The 23,795-nt window shown below is 41.4% G+C and overlaps 1 protein-coding gene across 3 annotated transcripts in view; it reads left to right on the top strand.

Annotated features, from left to right (window-relative positions):
- Positions 1–23,795, top strand: part of LOC137162622 (protein eyes shut homolog) — a 329,901-nt gene that overhangs the window by 112,310 nt on the left and 193,796 nt on the right. For all 3 annotated transcript variants that reach the window (XM_067562526.1, XM_067562527.1, XM_067562528.1), the window contains exons 2-3: positions 6,533–6,657; positions 14,960–15,084. In XM_067562526.1, the coding sequence (XP_067418627.1) occupies positions 6,533–6,657; positions 14,960–15,084 (250 nt within the window). The remainder of the gene's footprint in view (positions 1–6,532; positions 6,658–14,959; positions 15,085–23,795) is intronic.

Below are 23,795 nucleotides of genomic sequence, written 5' to 3'. Positions count from 1 at the left end.
CTCGCAATTGGACTGTCTCAGGGACACAAACAAGAACTGCTGTTGCTGATTTGGAACTGTAACTGCTTAAGTCTCTGTACCAGTCCTACAGTTTTTACAATCTTTCCCCTTCCATGCTAGCCCTAGTAAAAAAAATTTCCCTTAGCCACGTGTCGGAGTGGTTATTTGGACCAATCAGGACTAATGTGTACAAGGCCTAGCTGTTAAAGCACCTATGGTGCTCGCCTCTGCCATGCAGTAGACCGGGCATGCTACTGGCTCCCTAGGAGGTTGGGGTATAAAATAGCCCCAATAATTACAGTAACTTAGAGCTCTCAGTGTAATGTGCACTTTATTCCAACTTGCAAGAAGATTGATTTCAGAAAGGCTCTTAATAAAAAAGGTGCACTTTGTCTTGTGATTTGCAAACAGTCAGAGCTGATGTATTTAATGCTAGCTGTTTTGCAACTGACCAGAGTCATTTTGTAATGCAGTTCCCACCTCTGTGGTTATTGGACAGCATTCATATGCAATTATGCTATCTAATCACAAGTAAATTGAACACCATGTAGTATAACATTTACAATAAAATGTCTAACAAGACTTTTGTTGTGGCATTGTTAAGTAGTCTTTAAATGAAATGATTGTCTAATTTAACAACAAAAGAAAGATAAATGGTTTTCTGTGCAAACTGATGTGTGTGGGATTTGATTTTCAGGACATCTGAGTGCTTTCATGGGTTTATTTTTTTTCCATCTGAGTTGAGTGAATTAAGCCCAATTGTATTTGTTTATTATATCTTTTCTACTTTTATTCCACATCATAATGTGTCTTAAGTGCTTTTAAAAGTGTAAAATGTACAGGTCTACCAAAGATTCTTTCCCTCCATCCCCAAACATTAGACATTCAAGACGGTATAAAAATGATAGCTGTAAAATTATGTCTCTAGATCCATATTTAGGCACCCAAATAAGTGGCTTGATTTTCAGAGATGCTGAGTACCATTAATTTTAATGAGAACAGTGTAGCAGATTTTGCTAGTTCTAAGAGACCAAAAATTCATTTATTGTTAAGCATTTGTGTTCTTTCATTCATTTTGCAGAGTATTAATCCAAAAACTGGTAAATCAAAATATCAGAACTTCCCAATCAATAATGGCTTAGACAGTAGGGCTTTGCAGAAGCAGAAGGTCTTTATGTGCACCTGAAACTTATCAAAGTTCACACGTTGTTGTAAGCAGTGTTGTTGTAGCCATGTCAGTCCCAGGAAATCAAAGAGACAGAAGATGGTCCAGTAAAAGATATTACCTCACTCGCCTTGTCTCTCTAAGGTGTGAACAAGGTGAGATGGTATGAAGTTGCCCTAGCAAAACCTAGTAATCACCTATTCCCATATGTACTGTCCACCACTCACTCACAAAGTCACCATCCCAGATACAGATTTCAGTTCCTTCACCTCCACTTTCACGCTATGTCTACACTTATGTGCATCGCCATGTTCTTGTTCATGTACTGCTGGCACATATACTCCATGGCCTGCACAGCATGTTCACATAGGCCATGCTGGGTATGGGTACATGCTGTGTATACACCTATATCTGCATCCACACTACCCCTTTTCAGTTAGCACAACCATTTCAGGGATGGTATCCCAGAGATCTGTGCATCACTGGAGACACTCTAGGAAATGTCTTGCTGCGTGTTCCTGATACTGTACACCACCTTCACACGTTCAGTGATGGCAGCTCCCACTCATCTCTCTCTTCTGCCAAACTTCATGGAAGATATGGAGCAAGTCCATGATGATGTGGTTGTGGTTCTGCTCCTGCTCCTGGGACAGATATTCATGAGGTGTAGAACTGGATATTGAATGGAATTGATTAAGAAATATTTGAAGACAGCTTACTGAGTGAATGAAAATGTACTGGGGTCCTATGGAACATATGTGTGTAATTCTGGGATTGCAACAGTGTGCTCATGAGTGGACCGTTGCTTCTGGTCCTGGACAACCAGCTCAGTGTGGTGGGTCCATATCATCTTGGAAACCTGGATCACTACCAGCATCTGCAGAACTTCTGAATGAGGAAGCAGACCTTCATGGTGTTGTGTGAGGAGCTTGCACCAACCATTCTGCATCAGACCACTTTTTTCAGAAACCCATATCTGTACAGAAGTGGATGTCTATTGCCCTTTGGAACCTGGCAACATCTGACAGCTACTGTTAGTTGCTAACCATGTCAGGGTTGGGAAGTCAACTATTGGAGTGTGGTTGTACAGGTTTGCCGCATTATAAACCATTCCATCTATCCACAGGTAGTTGTCATGACCCAAGTCCCTGAAATTAGAGCTGGATTTTAGAGTGTGGGTTTCCAAACCATGCAGGGGCCATCAATGGACACATTTCCCAATATTTTGCCCACTGAAAGGGGCCAGTGAATATGTGAACCAAAAAAGGTAACTATTCACTCATTCTCTGAGACTTACAGGACTACAGGGGTCAGTTCATGAACACCAGTGTTGGACACAAAGGAAACATTCATGATGCCAGAATGCTCAGGAGACTGAGATTGTACTTGAGGAGGAAGAAGGGATTTCTCCCCCGAAATAATGTGCTTCTGTACAGTTTTTCTGTGCTGACAGTTATTTTGCTGTTGTGTTTTGATAGTGGTAATATAATATATATATATAGCCCCTACATTGCTGACCCAAGAAAAAGGGAATTCAACTACAGATTGAGTAGCTGCAGAATGGGGGTGGAGTGCACCTTTGGGTGGCTGGAAGCTCACTGGAAAGACTGCAGATCTCTCAATGCCAATGTGGCCAACATGATTTGCATAATTGTGGCATGCTGTGACTTGAACTATGTATATGAGGCTAATGAGGAATCTTTCAGGTGCAAGTAGACATAGGACAGATCTGATTTGCAAACCCTATATAGGTCTCTGGTTCCAACCCAATCTGCACACTGCAAGTATATTTGCTTCCTTGAACTTTCAGATTAACAGTTCAGGGCTGTCACCTCACCACGGATAATGGACATGGAATTGTATTTGTGCAACCACCACAGTGCATCTGTCACCCACCTCTGCTTACCCTGGCTTCTACAGAGTGCCTCCGTGTGGGGAGACATCAGGAATTGGGAACCATAGTAAACATTTGAAATGGTCACAGGGAGAATAGGCCACTCTGAGGTTCCTTGGACAACTTAACTGTTCCTTTTCCCCTCTGGGACCTAGGCAGGCCTGTGCCCAAGACAGCAACTGCCCTCCCACCCTATGCCCTTCCACACAGCTCCTGTTCCTAAGGCAGTGGTTCTTAACCTTTCCAAACTACTGTACCCCTGAAGCCTGAGTCCCACCCCCACGGGGCTGAGGCATGTAACTTAGTTTCATGGTGCCCCTGTGGCTCCAGGCACTTGCCTTTCTTGCCACCCCCAATACCAGCTCTGCACTTGCGACCCCTCTAAAACCCCAGGTTAAGAAACACTGTCCTAAGGGAAAGCAAAGAAGGGGGAGAGGTTTTGGTGTCTTTTAACAACCATAAATGGCATAAAACTGTTCTTTCTCCAATCGTGCCTTTTGCAAACCTCTTCCCTCCCTTTCTCCCCAGTCCATGGGGCCCAGGGACTATCATTGCCAAAGTGCTAGCCAAGAAATGCCCAGACACGGGGACAGTGACTACTCCTTAATAATCTTTGCTATAGCTTCTGCTACATTCACTACTGTGGTTTATAGGATTTCAATAAATCACTGATTTATAGCCATGTGTTGCCCAGGGACCATGTGAGGGTGGAGGGTGAGTTGGGGGCTAGCTTCAGGTAAGTATCACCAGAGCAAGAAAGGATATTTCCAGGGCGTGTGAAAGGAAGGGAGGTGTCCAGTGTAAAACATATAATCATTATGTTCTGGTTCCTGCAGTGATTCTGGGTCCTCCTCGGATAATCAGGGGTGGCTTCCTCAACTAGGTCTGCTAGGTAGAGGTGAAGAATCACATGCTCCTCTTCCTGTTGATTGCCCAGGGTTTTCTTGGTGCCCTGCCCCTCATCAGCATCCCATCATTTGATAAGGCCAGTGTGGCTCATGAGTCACTTCAGGCTCTGTACTCACAGCCCAGGAGAGCATCCAGTCCAGATCATTGTAGCATGACCATGTGTGAGGTTCCCTCCCAGAGAGACTGTTTTGAGTCTGTCACCCTCTGGTATGGAGCCTCAGTTTCATGGAGTTTCATGCACGCTTGGCACTAGGACAGAGTCTGGTAAATATCAGCCTCCTTCGGCCTTTGTGAAATCTCCCAGTAGAGATATATGTTCCTGCCACACAGGGATAAGTCATGAAGGATGGTGAACCCTGATCATACGTTGATGAGCACCTGCATGTTCTCCAGAAACGAGATGGCAGCTCTTAGAATATGATCTATGATCGATAGGGTTCCCCCAATGAACTGTTCAGAAGTGCTTAGCACATGTCCCCTGGCAATGGGGGGTCAGGGACCTTTATACATTTAGGTAAGGGTTAGGCAGCAAAGTGTTCAGTGTGTTATGGGAATGACACTGGAGGACTATTGATACTCATGACCTTGCCCCAGTTCACACTGCATTGCAGAAGGAGAACAGGGCCATGCCAAACTAGACGTCTGTATATACCCACACTGTTCATGCAAACTATATTGCTTTGTGTGTGCTTTCCCAGAGGAACATGGTTCAGGGCTTCAGATGCGGACAGTCTGGGCTCATGGCACAACAATGCACATGTAACCTTGTACAGCTGCAAGTGTTGACATAACCTTCAGTTCTAAAGGGGAGCATCAGGTTGGTGGCTTATAACCTCCTCTTACAACTATTTAAGAGTGGTCTAGTGGCTTGCTTCTTCCATTTATCTTTATGTGGGTGCTTAGAAAATCCTGAGTTATTTTTAGATAGGATGACATAATTTAGAAGAGGTATATATTCTCATACTTCAGGGAATAAGCCAACCATTGATCAGAGATGGTTAGTGAGATCTTAAATGACAAAGAAATTCCTCTTGTCATTTTATTTTAGATATGCCTATTTTCGGTTTTCTTTCACATTCTTGTGAGACAACTGGCACTAGCCACTTTAATGGAAAGAATACCAGGCTAGATGGACTTCCGTTCTGATCTGGGATGGTGATTCTTATGCTCTGTGTTTCTATCTTGTGTCTTTGGGAGAGCTGGGAAGGAAAGCTGCTGCCTCCACTTCTACCTACTCTGATTACGGAAAGGACCTACTTAATAATGGTACTGGATTGGGCATATCAGACATGGTAAGAAAAAAAATATAGGCAGCAGCCAGAGCAAGAAAGTTTGTTTCCCACACTGCTGCTTTTGACTGACGAACAGACAGGGGTGGAGAGGCTGCCCAGTTCCTAGAAGATGTTTCCTGGATGGGATGGAGGGACATGCTCACTTTCCTGGGGAATGGCCCAATAGGTTGGCTGCAAAGAAGTTGCTGTAGGTCATCACCCACACCTGAATCACCTGTGATAAGTAACGGTCTTGGGCCTACTGATGGGAGTGGCATTTTGAGAGAAGTGAGGTCCTCTGAGTGAGTAAACAGAGATGTCAAGTCCTATCTTACAGAAGGCATGCGTGTGCATGTGTGTGCATGTGTGTGTGCATGCACAAAGGATGAGAGAGCCATAGACAATCTCACCAGTGAAAATTATCTGTTTCATGGGAGATCTGCCTGGGTTAGATTTATATTTGCTTTAGGTTTCAGATTTATATTGACTTTAATTCCAAGAACATCTAAACATGGTGCATATACTACTTTGGGTTTGCTGAAACCTTGCAAACTGAAAAAGGCAGTTTTCACACCCTCTAAAAAGACTGCTTTTGCTAGTTTAGAATATGTCTTTGGTAGAGTACAGTGTACCACAGACAAATAACGTGGATCCATGAATTGCAAGATGTTGTTGAAATTATTAGGAACTTCTTTGCTATTTGTAAATGATCACACAGGTAGAGTCTATAATAAAAAAAAAAGTCAAATCCAGCAATGTATTGGAAATTTTTTTGAGGCAGAACTATTATTAGATATCCCTTGCAACAATAGTCAAATCATGATTACTAGTCCTTAGTCTTTATACTCTAGTTATATCTAGTGATGCTAGATTTCACAATAGGTAATTTTCTACACCTAGCCTGAAATTATTTGGCTAAATAAACCAAAATTTAGTAGAAGAATAACTTCACAAGAACATATTAAGAAGAGGATATTTTTTCAAGTATTTGTTTACCCAACTTTTTAGAACCAATACATTGTAAGAGGAGCCCATTAGGTTTACTTTTGAACTAGCTTTTAGAGTTTAGATAGCAATTTGAGGAGGGGCTGAGATATCATAAAGAAGATCACTATGGATTTAATAGTGAAACCTGGAGATACAACAGAAACTAGTCAAAAGAAAAATTACATGTGTGTGATTGTGTCCTGCCAATGTAAATGTCAATACATTATATGAATTATTGCAACAAAGACTACATTACCTATAATGGGACATGCATAGTATATGACTATGGAATGTTGTTTGTTTCAGGTGTCACGCTGGGTTTTCTGGTCAGTTTTGTGAAATAGAAGTTAATGAGTGTGGTTCATCACCTTGTCTACATGGTTCAACCTGTGAAGATCATATCAATGGATACACTTGCAAATGTCAACATGGTAATTACTGACAGATCATTTTCAAGCACAACATTTTAAATTCATAGTTATTATTATATAAGGAAGTTGGCTAATTAAGGTCATTTTTTGTTTGTAATGTGGTTTAAAATGTGCAGTTCAAATGCTAAACTATGCCTTTTACCTGATGTATGTAAAGACAAGATCATTATAAGAAACTTCCCCTCTTGTTAGTCCATGTATTGCCAGATGCACTTGAAAAAACTGAATTAATTCTAATGATAGAATGAACTACTCTAATTAACATATTAAAAGGGCTTTGAATTAAAATTCTCTCTTTTATGAAGACAGTTGAAACATTGGTTAAACCTAGATCTACTGATTTTCATAGATTCCAAAGTGAGATGGGACCATTGTGATCACCTAGTTTGACCTCCTGTATATCATGGGTCATAGAACTTCCCTGAAATAATCCCTGTTTGACCTAGAGCATATCTTTAAAAAAAATTCAATTTTGATTTAAAAATTGCCAGTGATGGAGAATCCACCACAACCTTGGTAATTTTTTCCAGTGGTTAATTACCCTCACTAATTTAAAAAAATTACACCTTATTTCCAGTCTTAATTTGTCTATCTTCAATTTCCAACCATTGAACTTGTTATTAATCTGCTAGATTTAAGAGTCCATTATCAAATATTTGTTCCCTGTGCTGTGTAGGTACTTAGAGGCCCTGATTAAGTCTATGATCTTGATTACTGTAATTAAACAATAAACCAATGGATTAAGTACTGTGTTAGGACACATTTTTAAAAGTTACTTTAACTGGATAAAAATTGAGTTAATTGTGATAAATTGCTCAACACATTTTTGACTAAAAGTATTTGTGGTCATAAATAAGTAGTCAGATATTCCTGAAAACTATCAATAAAATGGGGCTGACAGGTGAGACAGAAATTTCTCAAACTATCAGTTGTACATCTGAATCGGGTTTAACAATTAGCCTTTATGAGTTAGTGAGGGAATATCAGTTTTGTAGAACTACATAAAGCGAGGTCATAAAACACCTACATTGTGTCATCTAGTAGAGCCTGAATGTTTCAGGACTAACTGCTGTATGTCATTTGTTTTGATAACTTATATATTATTTAATATCAGCAGTGCCTTGGCCACTTCAGTTAGTATCCTATCCCACAACTCAGACCCTGTCTACACTTACCTCTGAGATTCAGCAGCAGTCGACGGGAGTTACGCAAGGTACGCAAAAAACTTGGGTAACTCCTGTCGACTTCTCTGCTTCTCTTCTGCACGCCATCTTCACGGCACTGCACCGACAGGAACCACGTTCCCGTCGACACCATGCGACGCCACTTGTGAAAGTGATCTTAGTAAGTTGATTTCTGGATCGACTGAGCGGTCTTCACTGACCATACAATCGATCCAGAGAAATCGATCTGACAGCGGCGACTTTGTCAGTGTAGCCATCAGTGTAGCCATAGCCTTAGTTGCTCTTGTACATAAAAATGTGTTCCTAATATCATTTTTCAGACCTTTTCTTCTTCAGTTTCAGGCCATTGCTTGAAGACTGAGTAACTTCCTTCATTTCTTTATATTGCCTGGTATAATGCAACTGTGTTCTCCTCATATACCCAGTAAATACCCTGCTTCAGCAGGGGAAATTGAAGCTTCAGTTAGCAGCCAAATCTTTCAGATCCTGGCCAGCATGGATTTCAAGAAATTTCAGCTATCTTAACTAGGATCATGAAACCTTGGACATTGGCCCATCCCTAAAAATCCTTTGAAGGTCTCTTAAATACTAAAACCATTCTTCAGTCCCTAGCCTCCAAACATAATATGGATGTAATTGCTTTCAGGAGACACATTTCAACTTCTTTTCTTCCAACCACTTTACCATTGAAGGTTACGGCCTTGTAAATTACTGTGTGCATAGTAAATTTGGCTGTACTAGTTCTGTAAAAGCAGATTTTGCTGACATGGAACCACTTGCACATAATTCAGACCTCTGCGATATTGTGACAATAAATAATTTTGGAGTGGCAAATGTGTACGGGCCTCCTAACCAACCCTGGCCTACCCCAAATATTCTTCCTGAGCTCCCACACCCTGCCATATCTGTTGGAGATTTTAATAACCACCATACCATCTGGTGTTATGGAGTCAGATCCAAATGGTATTTGTCTCTCTATATGACTTTCACCTTATCCATGAACCAAAAGAACAGAGGTGTTTTCATTCTGCCATATGGAAGCAAGACTCACCTGACTGCACCTGGACCACTTGTATAGGCAATCATCCACTTCAACCTATAAGAATTGTACTGAAAAACTTCCCACATAGTCAACATCAGCCAATTCTTACCAAAGTTGGAGTAACCACACTTACTGTGAGCACCAGTAAAAACACTTGCTGGAACTATCAGAAAACAAATTGGCTCAACTTTACACAATTCACTGACTGCTACATTTCTCGTATCCCATACAATGTTTCTATTGAAGAAGCTTAAATGCAGTTCATAAAAGCCATTCATAAAGCTTCCAAGAAATTGTTATAAGATCTACATTCCCTACCCATCTGAGGAGTGTGTAGAAGTTGTCAAGCAATATGAAGAAAGTGACTATCAAGACATTGCCACACATATTTTAGACAGCTGGAACACTAGTATAAGAGTAAGATAGGAATAAACTGTCACAGAGCTAAACATGTCAAGATCCAGCTGTAAAGCATGAGCACTAAATTAGAAAACTTGGTGTTGTTCAGATTCTCCAGTATAGCTCCATCACCCAGTTTCTCCAAAGAGTTTAGCTGCACATCTAATAAATGTTGCAAAGGTGAATAAGGACAAAAAGTTTGAAGGAGAGATGAAAAAGAAATTGTGAAACTGAAGAAGACTTCTAGTCTTTCACTGCAGATGAAATACAAAGGACAACCAAAACACTGAAAACCGTGGATTTGATAACATCTCCCCCTAATTCCTGAAGAACCTGGAAAAAAAAATCATCAGACAATGGCTAGCCATCTTTCTATCTAAAGCCATCCAGGAGAATAAAATACCTAAAATCTGTCATACTCTGGTGTAAAGCAAAAGTTCCTTTCCAAAACCTGTGAGACACCACTGACATGCAACAAGTTACCCCCCACCTCTATGGTAAGCTGTATATACAAATCACTTGAAAGACTTATCCTTCAAAGAATTGCCTCCACTGCTGATGATATCCTGCATGTAGATCAAGCAGGTTTCAGACCAAACCACAGTACCTATGATCAAGTACCAGCACTCACCATCTACACTTAAAATGGCTTCCAGAGAAGACAGAAGACAAGGACAGTATTCCTAGAACATAAGACACAATCTGGAATATAGGCCTAATGTATAAACTGTCATTGGTGCTACCAAAGCAAGTTGTGATGGCTGTGAAATTGTTGCCAAGAGGCCACCAGTTCCAAGTTTTACTTCAGGGGAAAAAAAAGAGCTCCTGGAGGTCTCAGAACAATGGTCTGCCTTAGAGCTCAGTTCTAGCACTGTCACTTGTCAACTTCTTCACAAATGTCCTTCCAAACACCACTGTCAGGCATTTTATTTACACAGATGATATCCGTCTGTTAGTACAGGATGAGGATTTCAGTCACCTAGAAGAAGTTCTGAATGCTCACATGAAAGAGGTTGCAGCATATTGTAAGATGGAGATGTAAACATAGGACCAGTTGCTTTCTTCTATAGCACACAAAGGACCAAAAACATCTTAACATCTTCCTGAATGGACACGGGCAGGACCATGACCCAAAGCCTGTGTATCTAGATGTAACACTGGACTGTACCTTGACTTTCAAGGAATATCTTACCAAGACCTCATTGAAAATAAGGACTAAAAGCAATCCGATCAGCGAATCAGCTGATTCTACCTGTGGAGTTAACGTACAGACACTAAGAAATTCTGGGCTTACCTTGTGCTATTGTGTAGAAGAGTATTGCTCCCCACTGTGGCTGAGCACATTTCACACAGGACTAGTAGATGCTCTTCTGAATGAAAGCTTATGTATAATAACATGACACAACCAACTGGATCTGACTGCTGGTCACATCCAATATCACCCCTTCTGACATCAGGCAACAAGTCATCTTGCAGCATCTGCTCCTTAGGATCCAAAGCATGCCATATCTACACCTGTTTAAGAATGTGTTTAATCTACTGAGACACTATCTCAGTTCAAGACACCCTATTTGGACAATTCCCCTAAGGATCCTTGATGTTACCTCCAGGTGGCATATTAGGTGGCAAGAACAAGCTTCAAACATAGCCAATGTCTGTCTTGTAAAAGATCCAACAGTCCATCCCCCTGGTTTTGACCTTGCATAGCATCTTTAGATAATGATAATTCACTACAGATATGCTGTTAATGACTATGACAAGTACCATGTACCATCTTATTTAAATGGCAGCATCCACAAATAATGCATTCTACTATGTCTTGCTGGCTAAGAATTAATTAGCTATTGAAACAACTTCCCTTGAGATGTGGTGCATCACCTGAAGTCTTTAAATCATGACTGGATCTCTTGCTAAACAGATACATAATAGCTCAAACAGAAGTTATGGACTTGGGGCAGGAATCACTGGGTGAAATTATATGGCCTGTGTTTGGAAGGAAGTCAGATTAGTTGATCAAAATATTTTAAAAAAAATGTTAGGGATTAAAATAGAAGGAATAATAATATCCATCAGACATCAAGCAGTTTGTGCAGTTCTCCCCCAATATTGTATGGTTCCTCTTTCAGTGTTAGTCCATATATATTCCACAGTTAGTGAATGCATGTGCAGTGTGCAGATGTCGGAGAACTTTCTAGTCAGCAGTATATGCTGGCGTGGCATATGACCCCTTCTGCTCTCCATGCACTTTTGTAGTTGCCAGATGTACTGGGTGCTGGCCATGCAAGTCCCCAGGCTTTAGGGACTGCCCATCTTGTGAGGCAGTTATGTCTCTGAATAATGGACACATAAAATATCTTTTCTACCTTGGTGAGGGGCATTTCTGGAGTTCTGTGAAATCTGTGGGTCCTTCTTAAATCGAATCATGCTTTCCAGGGTGAAGCATGATTCGATTTAAGAAGGACCCACAGATTTCACAGAACTCCAGAAATGCCCCTCACCAAGGTAGAAAAGATATTTTGTGGATCAGAGGATGAGGCTGGTCTCTGGCTCTGGGTTTCACGTGCCTGGATCCTAGGGAGACTGGAGGTTGTCAAAATCTGTCCTCGCTTCAATCATGAAAGGGTCACTCAGGCCTACAGCTTTCTTGTTTGAGAAGCAGAGAGACAAATCAGAATTGGAGCACAAATCTTCAGAGGAGAAGTAATGAAAATCTCCCTCCCTGGATCCAACTTTTGAGGCCACATAAGACAACCAGACTGTCTGACATTAAGGGTGGACCAGAGCATTATACAAGTTCTCTGAGCACCTGAAATCAACCCCTAAGGACAAGGAAGGGAAGTAGAAAATCCCACTCAAATTCAAGACTCCAGATGAGAATCTCGAACTAGTAGGCCAGTGGTTTTCAACCTGTGGTCCGTGGACCACTGGGGGGTACACAGACTATGTCTAAAAGGTCTGCAAAAAACCATAGAACACTGGTTTTTAACCTATAGTCCTCAAAGTGGGGGTCCACAGACTATGTCTAAGATTTCCAAAGGGGTCCACACCTCCATTTGAAAATGTTTAGGAGTCTGCAAATGAAAAAAGGTTGGAAACCACTGTAGAAGGCAGTCTTGGCAAAATACGACTCTGTCAACTGGGGTGCTTTACAACCATTTACTGACAAGCTGTAGTAAGATTGCAGGGATGATCTCCAGATTATCCTGGCAGAAGGTCATGAGAAGACTAATAAGGCAATGAGATCTCTCCAAGACTCTAGGTCCACCCCCAGATCCTTAAGGATCATTACCCCAGCTTCCAGAAGAAGGCACTTCAGATCCCAATCCTATCAGAAATAGCTGTTCTTTCAGGAAAGACCATCTGAGCAGCCTGGCCACAGGCAGAGGCTCTCAAGAAGTCCATTGGGGGGGATCTGCCTCTTATTAACACCACTCTGATTTGGCACTAACCAGGCAGTGGATTTTACTCAGTGTCTGAGGACGGCATACCACTCATTCTGTGATCCTTGCCCTCCCTTCATTTCAGCAACCCTCTGTCTCACTTCCTACATATCTGATCCTGCACTACCTCAGAGCACTGGGTTTTGGAGGTGGTCCAGGGAGGCTATGCTATTCAATTCCTCTCCCTTCCCCCAACCATCTTCCTTCCCTGTCTTTCTTCAGAGATCCCTCCCAAAAGAGCCTGCTTTGAAAAAAAAGTACATTCCTCCTTGCTTTGGGCATAATAGAGGAGTTTTGTCCTTAGCACAGCAGAACAGCTTTCTATTCAAGGTACTTCCTCATTCCCAAGAAGAATGGGAGGCTTCAACCAATATTAGACATTAGAAGCTTGAACACCTTTATTAAGAAATTAATGTTCAAGATGGTCTCCCTTGTGTCCATCCCCTTCCTAGACTAGAAAGGCTGGTATGCTGTCTCGACTTCAAAGATATGTACTTTCACATTGCTATAAACTCCATCAGAAAGCACTTCCTGAGGTTTGCTGGACAACAGCTGCTACCAATACCGGGTTTTGTGCTTTGGATTCTCTACAGAATCTTAGGTGTTGATAAATGCCTTATGCTTGTGGAAGCCTACTGAAGAAATATGAATAGCCAGGTATTCCTGTGCTTAGATGACTGGCTAGTCAAGGGAAACTAGAATCTCAGGTCTGGTCAGAATCTTGTGTGCATTCTACAGCTGTTCACACATTTCAGCATGCTGGTAAATGAGAAGAAATCCACATGAACACTTGGGTGGCAGATAGAGTTCATCAGGACCCATGCTCAACACAGGGAGAGCCACTGCCTACTTACCATTTTGAAAGATTTCACAGAATACATAATCTGTGCTCCCACCTGCATGCCCACCCCGTGATGTGAGTAATATCCTGCCACAAGCTGGTGAGTCTCATGGCAGACTGTATGTTCATTACACCATATGTGAGGCACCACTTCCAGTGACTTCAGACATGGCTGTCTTTGGTCTACCCCCAAGAAGACCTCACCTAGACATTGGTGCGTCTACCTCTCTCAGTCCTCCATTGCTAGATGGTGGAAGGTTCCAGGCAACATTTGCAAGGGGGTTTCATAGAGACCCAGTTAATCCTCAAGAACCATGCTCATACACGCCTCTATGTTTGGATGAGTGGCTCATATGGGCAATCTCATGGCTCAGGACACATGGTCTGTTATGAAAAGAGCCTTATGTCCTAGGATTCAGGGCCATATACAGGGCCATGTGGGGCTTTTTTCTGGCCATTCATGTCTAGACAGTCTGTTATGTCAGGCAATAAGGCAGCAGTCTTCTCCCTAAACAGACAGGTAGGGGTCAGGTTTCAGGCCTTGTTTCAGGAGACCATCCATCTTTGGGACTTTGCCCTGGGGCAAAACATTACCCTGTCAGTGGCCCATCTCCTGGGGTGGACAATGTGAAGGCAAATGGCCTGAGCATGTGCATTTGTAACAATCATGAGTAATTGATGCACATGAGAGTCCCTCAGGATCTCTTCTGGTAATGGGTGGTTCCTCACAAGGATCTTTTCACAACAGTGAATAACAAGTGTCACCACTTCTGTTCATGGGGAGGGGGGCATAGTCCTGGCTCTCTCTTGGGAGCATAAAAAGTGAAAAAGGAAATAGACATTGAAAAAGAGGACACCATTTTTCATATTCTTTCAATTTTAATAATGTAAGGGCTGATTCTGGATGCTCCTGCACAGGTGTGCTATGGGCAAGAGATTGCAGGCAGTATCTGACCCCTGAACTGCCACAGGGATCAACCAACAATATAGACATAGCTTTCCCTTGAGCTGGAAGTTTAGCTAATGTCCATCCATATGTTCAGTGAAGCTGGGGTGTGGCCAGGTCTTCTCCTCTTGGCTGCACACTTGCTGACATCTGGCAGCAGGGGTAAGTATTATCTTTTATTTCTATAGCATCCTAAATGTATTAAGTGCTTAGTAAAGTACCAGAATTAGTGAGATCTGTATGCCATGATATTTTTTATCTTATTTCCTGTTGCTAATTAAATATTTTTCACTTTTTTCCCCATAGTAACTTCCTGTAGTCAGTTCACATATTCAAATGTCTCTCTATACATAGATATATACCAGGACTAATTGTGTTTACTTTTATGTGGTTGCCTGATCTAAGTTCAGTTGTAGTTTTTTTAGTAAGCATTGTTTTCTATCCTGACAGGATGGGCAGGCTTGAACTGCGAGAAGGATATTGATGAATGCAGCTCTAATCCCTGTGTACATGGCATCTGTGTCCAGAAGGAGCCCAGCTTGGGTTACACATGTTTTTGCAAACCTGGATTTGTGGTACGATGCTACATTTCTATTATTTCCCTGTGGATCTACTATTATCAGTGCACAAAAGCATTTTTATTTCTCTCCTTTCCTTTTTATCCTTATTCAGATAATGCCCAGCTTCTGCAACTTTTGTTGTAGCACCTCTAATTCTTCAAATAGTTGTTCATCCAACATTAGCAAACATAATCTAATGCAATATGAGTGTATTGTAATGGCTTTGTCAGAATCATTAAACTCTATTAATAATTTTTAAATATATATTGAATCATCTATCACTTAAAAGTACTGTACATGGATTTGCAGGACTATTTTGACTATAGTCCATGCTAAATATTCAATTATCGCTATTAGTTATGGTTGCTACACAGTGGTATCTGAGATATGGCAACATCTCTCGTTACATAAAGTTGGAAATGATAGTGATATAGCATTCCACACTGGGGTAATTGTGTGTAAATTCTGCTGGTCCTGTGGGTAGGGCAGTAGCCTATGACTTTGGAGACCTGGTTTCAATTCCATTCTCCACCAGAGACTTCCAGTATGACTTTTGGCAAGTCACTTAGGGCCAGACCAACAAAGGGACTAAGTCACCTAAAACCCCTAGCCTCTCTGTGTCTCAATCCATCATCAGTAAAATGGGAATAATGGTACTTCCCTACCTCACAGGGTTGTTGGGAGAATAAATATATTAAACATTATGAAGCACTTTGAGATGAGGTATTTGAGATGGAATGAGTTAGGTATTACTTTATTTTTAATGGCAAACATTATACAAAACACCTATTTTCAAGTTATAAACCTGAAATTATCAATTTGCAGGTGAGCCATAAAGACATTATTATTATTAAAGCATTTGCATCAAGGTTATCAAATATATTCATAACCATTTAATATACCAGGGTTGACCAAAATGTGGCTCAGAGCCAAGTGTGGCTCTTTTATCGTTAAACTGAAGCTCGCAGAGCCCCTTATTTCCCCCCGCATTCTCCACCTACTACACTGGAGGTGGGGAACTCGGATCTTCTGCCCTGTGCCTGGTGGTGGGGCTAGAGGATTCTGTCCAGCAAGGAGAGAGCACTTGGGGGATCAGTAATTTTGGTCACCTCTTTAATATACCCTTCTTGCACAATATATTTAAAGAATATTAGGGATGGAAGGGACCTCAGGAGCTCATCTAGTCCAACCCCCAGCTCAAAGCAGAACCAACCCCAACTAAATCATCCCAGCTAGGGCTTTATCAAGCTGGGCCTTAAAGACCTCTTAGGATGGAGATTCCACCACCTCCCTAGATAACCCATTCCAGTGCTTCACTACCCTCCTAGTGAAAAAGCTTTTCCTAATATCCAACCTATACCTTCTCCACTGGAACTTGAGACCACTGCTCCTTGTTATGTCATCTGCCACCATTGAGAACAGCCTAGCTCCATCCTCCCTGGAAGCCCCCTTCAAGTAGTTGAAGGCCGCTATGAAATCCCCCTTGTTCTTTTCTTCTGCAGATTAAACAAGCCTAGTTCCATGAGCCTCTCCTCATAAGTCATGTGCTCCAGCATCCTAATAATTTTTGTTGCCCTCTGCTGGCTCTTTCCAATTTGCTGACATCCTTCCGGGAGGGGGGGCCCAAAACTGGACACAGTACACCAAATGTGGCCTCACCAATGCCAAATAGAAGGGAATAATCACTTCCCTCGATCTGCTGGCAATGCTCTAACTAATGCAGCCCAATATGCCATTAGCCTTCTTGGCAATAAGGCACACTGTTCACTCATATCCAACTTCTTGTCCTCTGTAATCCCCGGGTTCTTTTCTGCAGAACTGCTGCCTAGCCATTCGGTCCCCAGTCTGTAGCTGTGCATAGGATTCTTCCGTCCTAAGTGCAGGACTCTGCACTTGTCCTTGCTGAACTTCATTAGCTTTCTTTTAGCTCAATCGTCCAATTTGTCTAGGTCACTTAGTGTCCTATCCCTACCCTCCAGTGTATCTACCACTGACCCCTTAGTGTCATATGTGAGCTTGCTGAGGGTGCAATCCACTCCATCCTCCAGATCATTAATGAAGATGTTGACCAGCATTGACCCCTGGGGCACTCCACTTATTACCTTCTGCCATCTAGATATTGAGCTGTTGATCGCAACCCAATGAGCCTGATCTAGCCAGCTTTCTATCCATTTTATAGTCCATTAATCCAACCCATACTTCTTTAACTTGCTGGCAAGTATTCTGTGAGAGATCACATCAAAAGCTTTGCTAAAGTCAAGGTATTTCACATTCACTGCTTTCCCTACATCGCCAATCATCTCATCATAGAGGGCAATCAGGTTGATCAGGCATGACTTGCCCTTGGTGAATCCATGCTGACTGTTCCTGATCACCTTCCTCTTTTCCAAGTGCCTCAAAATGGATTCCTTGAGGGATCAGCTCCATGATTTTTCCAGGGACTGAGGTGAGGCTGACTGATCTGTAGTTCCCTGTGTTACCCATCCATACCGATGGTTGACCACCTGAAAATACCAAGGCCAGGGCAGGTTGCAAAAGGAGAGCAGATTTTCTGAGCACGGAAGTCAGACTTCCCAACCAGCTACAAACAATGCTTCTGATTCCCCACACTGATTATCAAGAAGCTAAAACAAAAAATGTATACAGCCCCCTTTACTGCATTTCAGTCTCTGGCTTCCAATCAGCCACTAGGTCCAGTAAAGAGATAAGTTATTTAAAACTCTATGCTTTTTTACCAAAAAGGTTCTTCTGACCCCAAAGGGTCAGCCACAGTACCAGAGCAATATAAGTTTGGATCTTACCCAAATACCATACTGTCAGCCAATCCTTTAGTAACTAAAACTAAAGGTTTATTATAAAAGGAAAGAAACAAACTGTAAGAGAAATGTTAAATGATTAACGCAATCAGATACTTTCAAATGATTTGAAAGTCCATATATATCAGGTTTCCAGTAGAATTGTGGAGTTTGCAGGCTTGTATAGTCCCTCTGGTGTACATCCAGTACCTGGATGGGTCTCAGCCCTTTGTTTCACAGCTTCAGTTGTAGATGACTTGATCCAGTGGTAGGTGAAGACTAAAGGCTTACTGAAGACAAAATTGATGGGATGTAGCTGCCTTTTATGTCCCTTGGCCTCTGCCATGCTGCTTGTGGAAATTTACAGGAATAAGATGGAATCCAGGTTTACATGAGTAAATCATGGTGACTCATTAGGTGTATCCCTTGCTTCTCCCCCTGTACCCATTGTACCTGTGAGTTTCTTTAATGGACCATTAAGCAGGCTAGTATTGCAACCTCCTGTCAGGGGTGTCCCAGAAACACAGCACAAGTTGAAATACAGATACATCAAACATATCCATAACTTTCAAATGTGACATGCACATAAACAATATCATGATACTTAGCAAATTATAACCTTTCTAACAGTATCTGACATGGCCTAGCTCATATTAATTATTGTAATTTTGAAATATTGATGTTAAATAGTATCATAAATGGTCCCCCTAATCCAGCCAGAATAACACCCTGGATCCTTCTTTTTCCCTTTTTTGAAGATGGGTACTGTATTTGCCTTTTTCCAATCGTCCAGGACTTCCCCCAATTGCCATGAATTTTCAAAGATAATGACCAATGGCTTTGCAATCACATCAGCCAACTCCCTCAGAACCCTCCGATGCATTCATCCAGCCCCATGGACTTGTGCATGTTGAGCTTTTCTAAATTGTCCTGATCCTGTTCTTTCACCACTGAGGGCTGCTCATGTTTTCCCCGTTCTTTGATGCCCAGTGCAGTAGTCTGGGAGCTGACATTGTCTGTGAAGACAGTGGAAAAAAAAAACAACACTGAGTACTTCAGCTTTTTCCACATCATCTGTCACCAGGTTGCTTCCCCCCTTTCAATAAGCCCACACTTTCCCTGATCAATAGTTAGCCTCTGCTATTCCGGTTTTACATATCTCTAAAGTGGTCATCAGATTATTTTATCTTTTCACTTTTATATTTAGTTGTGATAAAAACCTTCTAATTAACTTGTCACATTAAAAGGCTGTATTGAGACCTTAAATTTTATAGGATTAGGGAAGCTTATCAACCAGAAATCTTCATATTATGAACAGATCATTTGAGGCTTTGTGCAGAATTTGGAGTGAACAGAAAAGAAATATTAATGTTTCTATTAGTATATGTGTACAACTAAGAAAACTAAGAAACAATGTCAGCTAGCCCTTATTTCATAGTTTACAGGACCAATACGAAACAATGAACTGTTAATTAGAAGTATCGATTCTCCGTATCAAAACAAAATGGGAATTTAGCTCAGTCCAATATAGAAGTATTGATATTGTTCCAAAATTCTCATAGTCAATTTAAAACAGTGTGAATGACTGAAACTAGTAAGACTGATATTTAATTATTTAAATAGATAATGGACTACCAGATGCTAAAAATAACATTTTTACAGCTGTGCAACAAAGTTCCAGGTTCTTGGACTCTGTGATTGTAAGGTGTAAAATTGTTCTGTTCACTCAAAGAGGTTCTTTCACAGGCAGAAGGAACTAATAGAGGAGTGGATTCAAGCCACAGCATAGCAGAGTTAGATTAATTCTCAGGAAAATTTCCTAACTGTAACAACAGTAGGACAAAGGAACAGACTGCCTCAAGAGGTTGTGGAAGCTCCTGTGCTGGAGGCTTTCAAAAGGAGGCTGGATAGTCATCTGTCTTGGATTATTTAGACTCAACAAATCCTGCATCTTGGCAGGGGGTTAAACTAGATGACCCTTGCAGTCCCTTCTAAACCTATTATTCTATGATTGTAAATCCTGTGGGAAGCAGCTGTATAAACAGGTGGAACAACCTCTGGCGGGAAGTGTTTTTTATTTTTATTATTATTTACATTAACAGTAAATGAAACTCTAGGAAGGGGATAAGGTTGGCTCGTGCGTGTGTTTGTGAGAATCCAGAAATCTCTATTTATTATATTAATTAGATTTAAGGGAAGCTTTGTGCTAGGAATATCTTTGTATGCCAAAGTTCTCTATTGTTATCAGCCAAACACTCAAAGCAGATTCCTATTCTTCACTGATCTTGTTTGCCTTAAGACAGATTTTGGCTAGAACCTTGCCAGGCTTCCTCAGTCTCAGTTTTTGAAGATACTGTTATCCTAGGTCTTCTTCTTCACTAACCTTACTAGCATGATTGTACACACTAGGAGATGCTGTCATCCTCAGTTTAATTACTGTCCCAGGCTGGCAGTATCAGTTAGTGATACTCTGGACTGTGCCACTAAGTGTTGAGAGTCAGTGACTGTCTTGCCTAGCAGCAGGATTCAACAGCTGTATTGCCCAGTGGTAAGAGTAAGTGGCTGCTTTGCCTGGTGGTGGGATTTAATGACTTTGTTGTCCAATGGAAAGAGTCACTTTCCTAGTGGTGGGGTTCAAAGGCTGTTTCATCCAGTGGTGAGAGTCACTGGCTGCCTTGCCTACCAGCTAGAATTAGTGGCCATGTCACCCAACAGCAAGGGTCAGTGGCTGGAATAGAGGAACAAAGGCCCACCCTGCCCCACTGGGTCCAAGCCAGAGCCCTTTAACATAATGGTTCAGATATGTGGCCTAGACTAGAGAAGGGTGTCTTTAGGCCTACTCCCTGGGTCACTTCCTACTCCCTCTTCTGTTCCTCTGTCTGTGCCATAGGTTTGTCTTTGGGTCCTCTCAGGTCACTCTCTAGGGTATTTTCCTCTTTCTGCAGTGACTCGTCATCCTTGGCCCCTGTGCTTGAAAGTTTGACTGAGCCTTGGCGGCTTCTCTGGAGGAGGTGGCAGCACCAAACTGCTCTCCTGCTTGGTCAACTCAGACTGATCTGAGTTGGTCCCTTCTAAACTTTCCCTCTCCTGGTACCATGCCCAGCAGGGGCAAGGTGATGTGGCCTCCTGTGTACAGAGCAACTCTTTAATCCTCACCTCCCCAGTGTGTGATTGGTACACACTGTCATAATTACACACTTGTTGCTAATCAGTAACAAAGAGCCAAATGCCACTCCCAGTGCCCACATCCAGGTGCTACCAGAATCTCATTTATAATGATAACAATAATAGTGTGTGATATTTACAAGTAAGTTTTAAAAATTCACATTTACTATTACATAATTTTGATTTGATGCCTGGGATGATCCTTGCATTGAAAATGTAATTTCTGTGGCTAACACACAATAGCAATTATCATGCACAGAGCACATGAACTTCATCAAAAGTCTTTACATACATTAACTAACTAATCTTCACAATATCCCTGTTCCATATGCAAGTATTACACTCATTTTACATGAAAACTTTTTTCTGAAATATTCTAGAAACAAACAAGTCCAAACAAAAATGAAGAAATCTTCATTACAAAGTGTAGCCTTTAAAAGATGAAGATGTGCATCATTTATTGTATATGACTTGCCAATAATTTAATTAGGTTACAAAACTAATTATTTTACAATTCAAACTCTTCTGTCTTAAGAGAATAAATAACTTTGGATGGCATTACCTTAGCTCCCTATCTTTTCTGTAACCTCTAATTTAGACTTTCTAAAGAAAAATATTCTTAGCAAAAATCACAAAATAAAAAAGGACCAGTAGATTTTTAAGGTAGGCATAATTTCTAATTTGAATTTAAAATTGTACAGCAGCACCTCAAGAATAAATCACTGATTATTTTAATTAGCATAAATTGACAGGTTTACCTAGTTGGCACCAGTGCAGAGTTTGCTGCCACTTAGAACTTTAATTGATGTTTGACCTAATTTCATTTTTAAGTGTAAAATATTAGAATTATTTTAGGGTGTCAACAAGCTCATGGACAAGGATAGTCCAGTCTATCTAGTGTACTGACTTCCAGAAAGTCCTTGACAGGTGTTGTGTGTCTGAGTTATGGACAACTGAAGATTGTTGAATAATGTCCTCAAATTAAATTATTTAATGAAAGATTATCAATCAGAGATTAATACAACACTATTCAGAATACTGAAAAAACAGATACATTACCATCCTTTGTTAGCATACAAAAGGTGGATTTTTGTCTCTTCTTCACTGTATCTGGAGGGACATGAAGTTTTCGTTCCCAGCTAAGTTCCTATACCAGTATCATTATATAGGATTTTAGACAAAGAAACCCTTTTTGCCCATAATATTCTCCCAGAAACATATGTTTCGATGTCATTTCTATACATTCTCAGTTTACCTGATTTATTTGTGAAGGCATAATTATTTACGGCTGAGAATACTAATTATTCTGCAAGATAATATCTCTTAGTGGGTCCTTCCTACCCCACAATATTTCTTCCGTATAGCTTCCCCAACAGAAAACATTTTCTGTAAAAATCATCCCCTATTAATTTCCCAAGTTTATATATGTTTATGTAAGCACTGAATATTTATGCTAAGGAGATGGTTTCCAAGAATACCTGGAGTTTTATAGACATGAAAGTGCCCAAGATTGTTAATATACAGCATAAACCATAAAATTCCTGAATAAGGTTACTTATCTGTCAAGGACCCGTGTTCTAGGCCTTAGAATTCAGACATAATCTTTGTTGAAGATAGAGATTCTAAAGAATAGAAAATATATAAATGAATCAAATATACAGGAAGAAAGAACTAAAAGGGTTAATTACTAACAGGCATGAACACAAGGTCCCTCACCAAAGGTTCTTATGCACACTAAGCAGTCATGCGATAAGATGGACAGTCCTCTCAGGGTAAGTCTACACTGCAATAAAATGCCTGTGGCTGGCCAGTGTCTATAAAATTGCAGGGTAGTAGTGTGATACGACCTGTGCCCAGGGTAGCCAACTGATAATGCCAAGGTCAGGGCAGGCTGCAAAAGGAGAGCAGATTCTCCCCACGCTGGTGGGTGACATTGAAGCCCGGCTTCCCAATCAGCCACGAACTGCTTCTGATTACCCCACACTGGATATCAGGAAGCCAGTCCACAAGTGCCCACAGCCCCCTTCACTGCATTTCAGCTCCAGGCTCCCAAATCAGCACTAGGTCCAGCAAAGAGACCAGTTACTTAAACTCTCTGCTCTTTGCTAAAAAGATTCTCTGTGACCGCAAAGGGTCAGCCAGAGCACCAGATCAATATAAGTTTGGATCTTACCTAAAATACCATGCTGGCAGCCAATCCTTTAGTATCTAAACTAAAGGTTTATTGTAAAAATAAAGAAATAAACCATGAGAGAAATGTTAAAGGGTTAAAGTGAATCACAGATATACAAATGATTAAAAGTCCATATACTTCAGGTTTCTGGAAGAATTGTGGAGTTGCAGGCTTATATAGTCCCCTCTGGTTCACATCCAGTACCTGGATGTGTCTAGGTCCTTCGGTTCAGTTGAAAGATGAATTTATCCAGAGGTAGGTGTGTGTCTGCAGACTGGACAGGAGCAAAAACAAATATGGATCCTGTGGTTTGATCTTATAAACCCCCTCCCCCGGCCATGCGGCCTGTAGGCAGTCACAAGACCCAAAATGGAGTCCATAGTCACATGGGTCAATCCTGGTGACTCCTCTGGTGTGCCTGGGGTCCATAGCCACGTGGGACAGTCCTGACGCTTCATCAGGTAGGCTGCCTGCAATGGAGTCCAGAGTCACGTAAGCAGGTTCTGATGACTCAGTGGTGATGCTCGCCTCTCCCTCAGGGCCCCTTGCACCTGGGAATGCCTTAATGGGCCATTATGCAGGCCATTGTTCTG

The sequence above is a fragment of the Emydura macquarii genome, unplaced genomic scaffold (genome assembly GCF_026122565.2).
Source record: "Emydura macquarii macquarii isolate MOO-44397 ecotype Brisbane River unplaced genomic scaffold, CSIRO-AGI_Emac_v2 contig_2437, whole genome shotgun sequence".
Lineage (NCBI taxonomy): Eukaryota > Metazoa > Chordata > Testudines > Chelidae > Emydura > Emydura macquarii.
The sequence above is the reverse complement of the archived record's forward strand: the minus strand, read 5'-3'. Positions and strand labels throughout refer to the sequence as shown.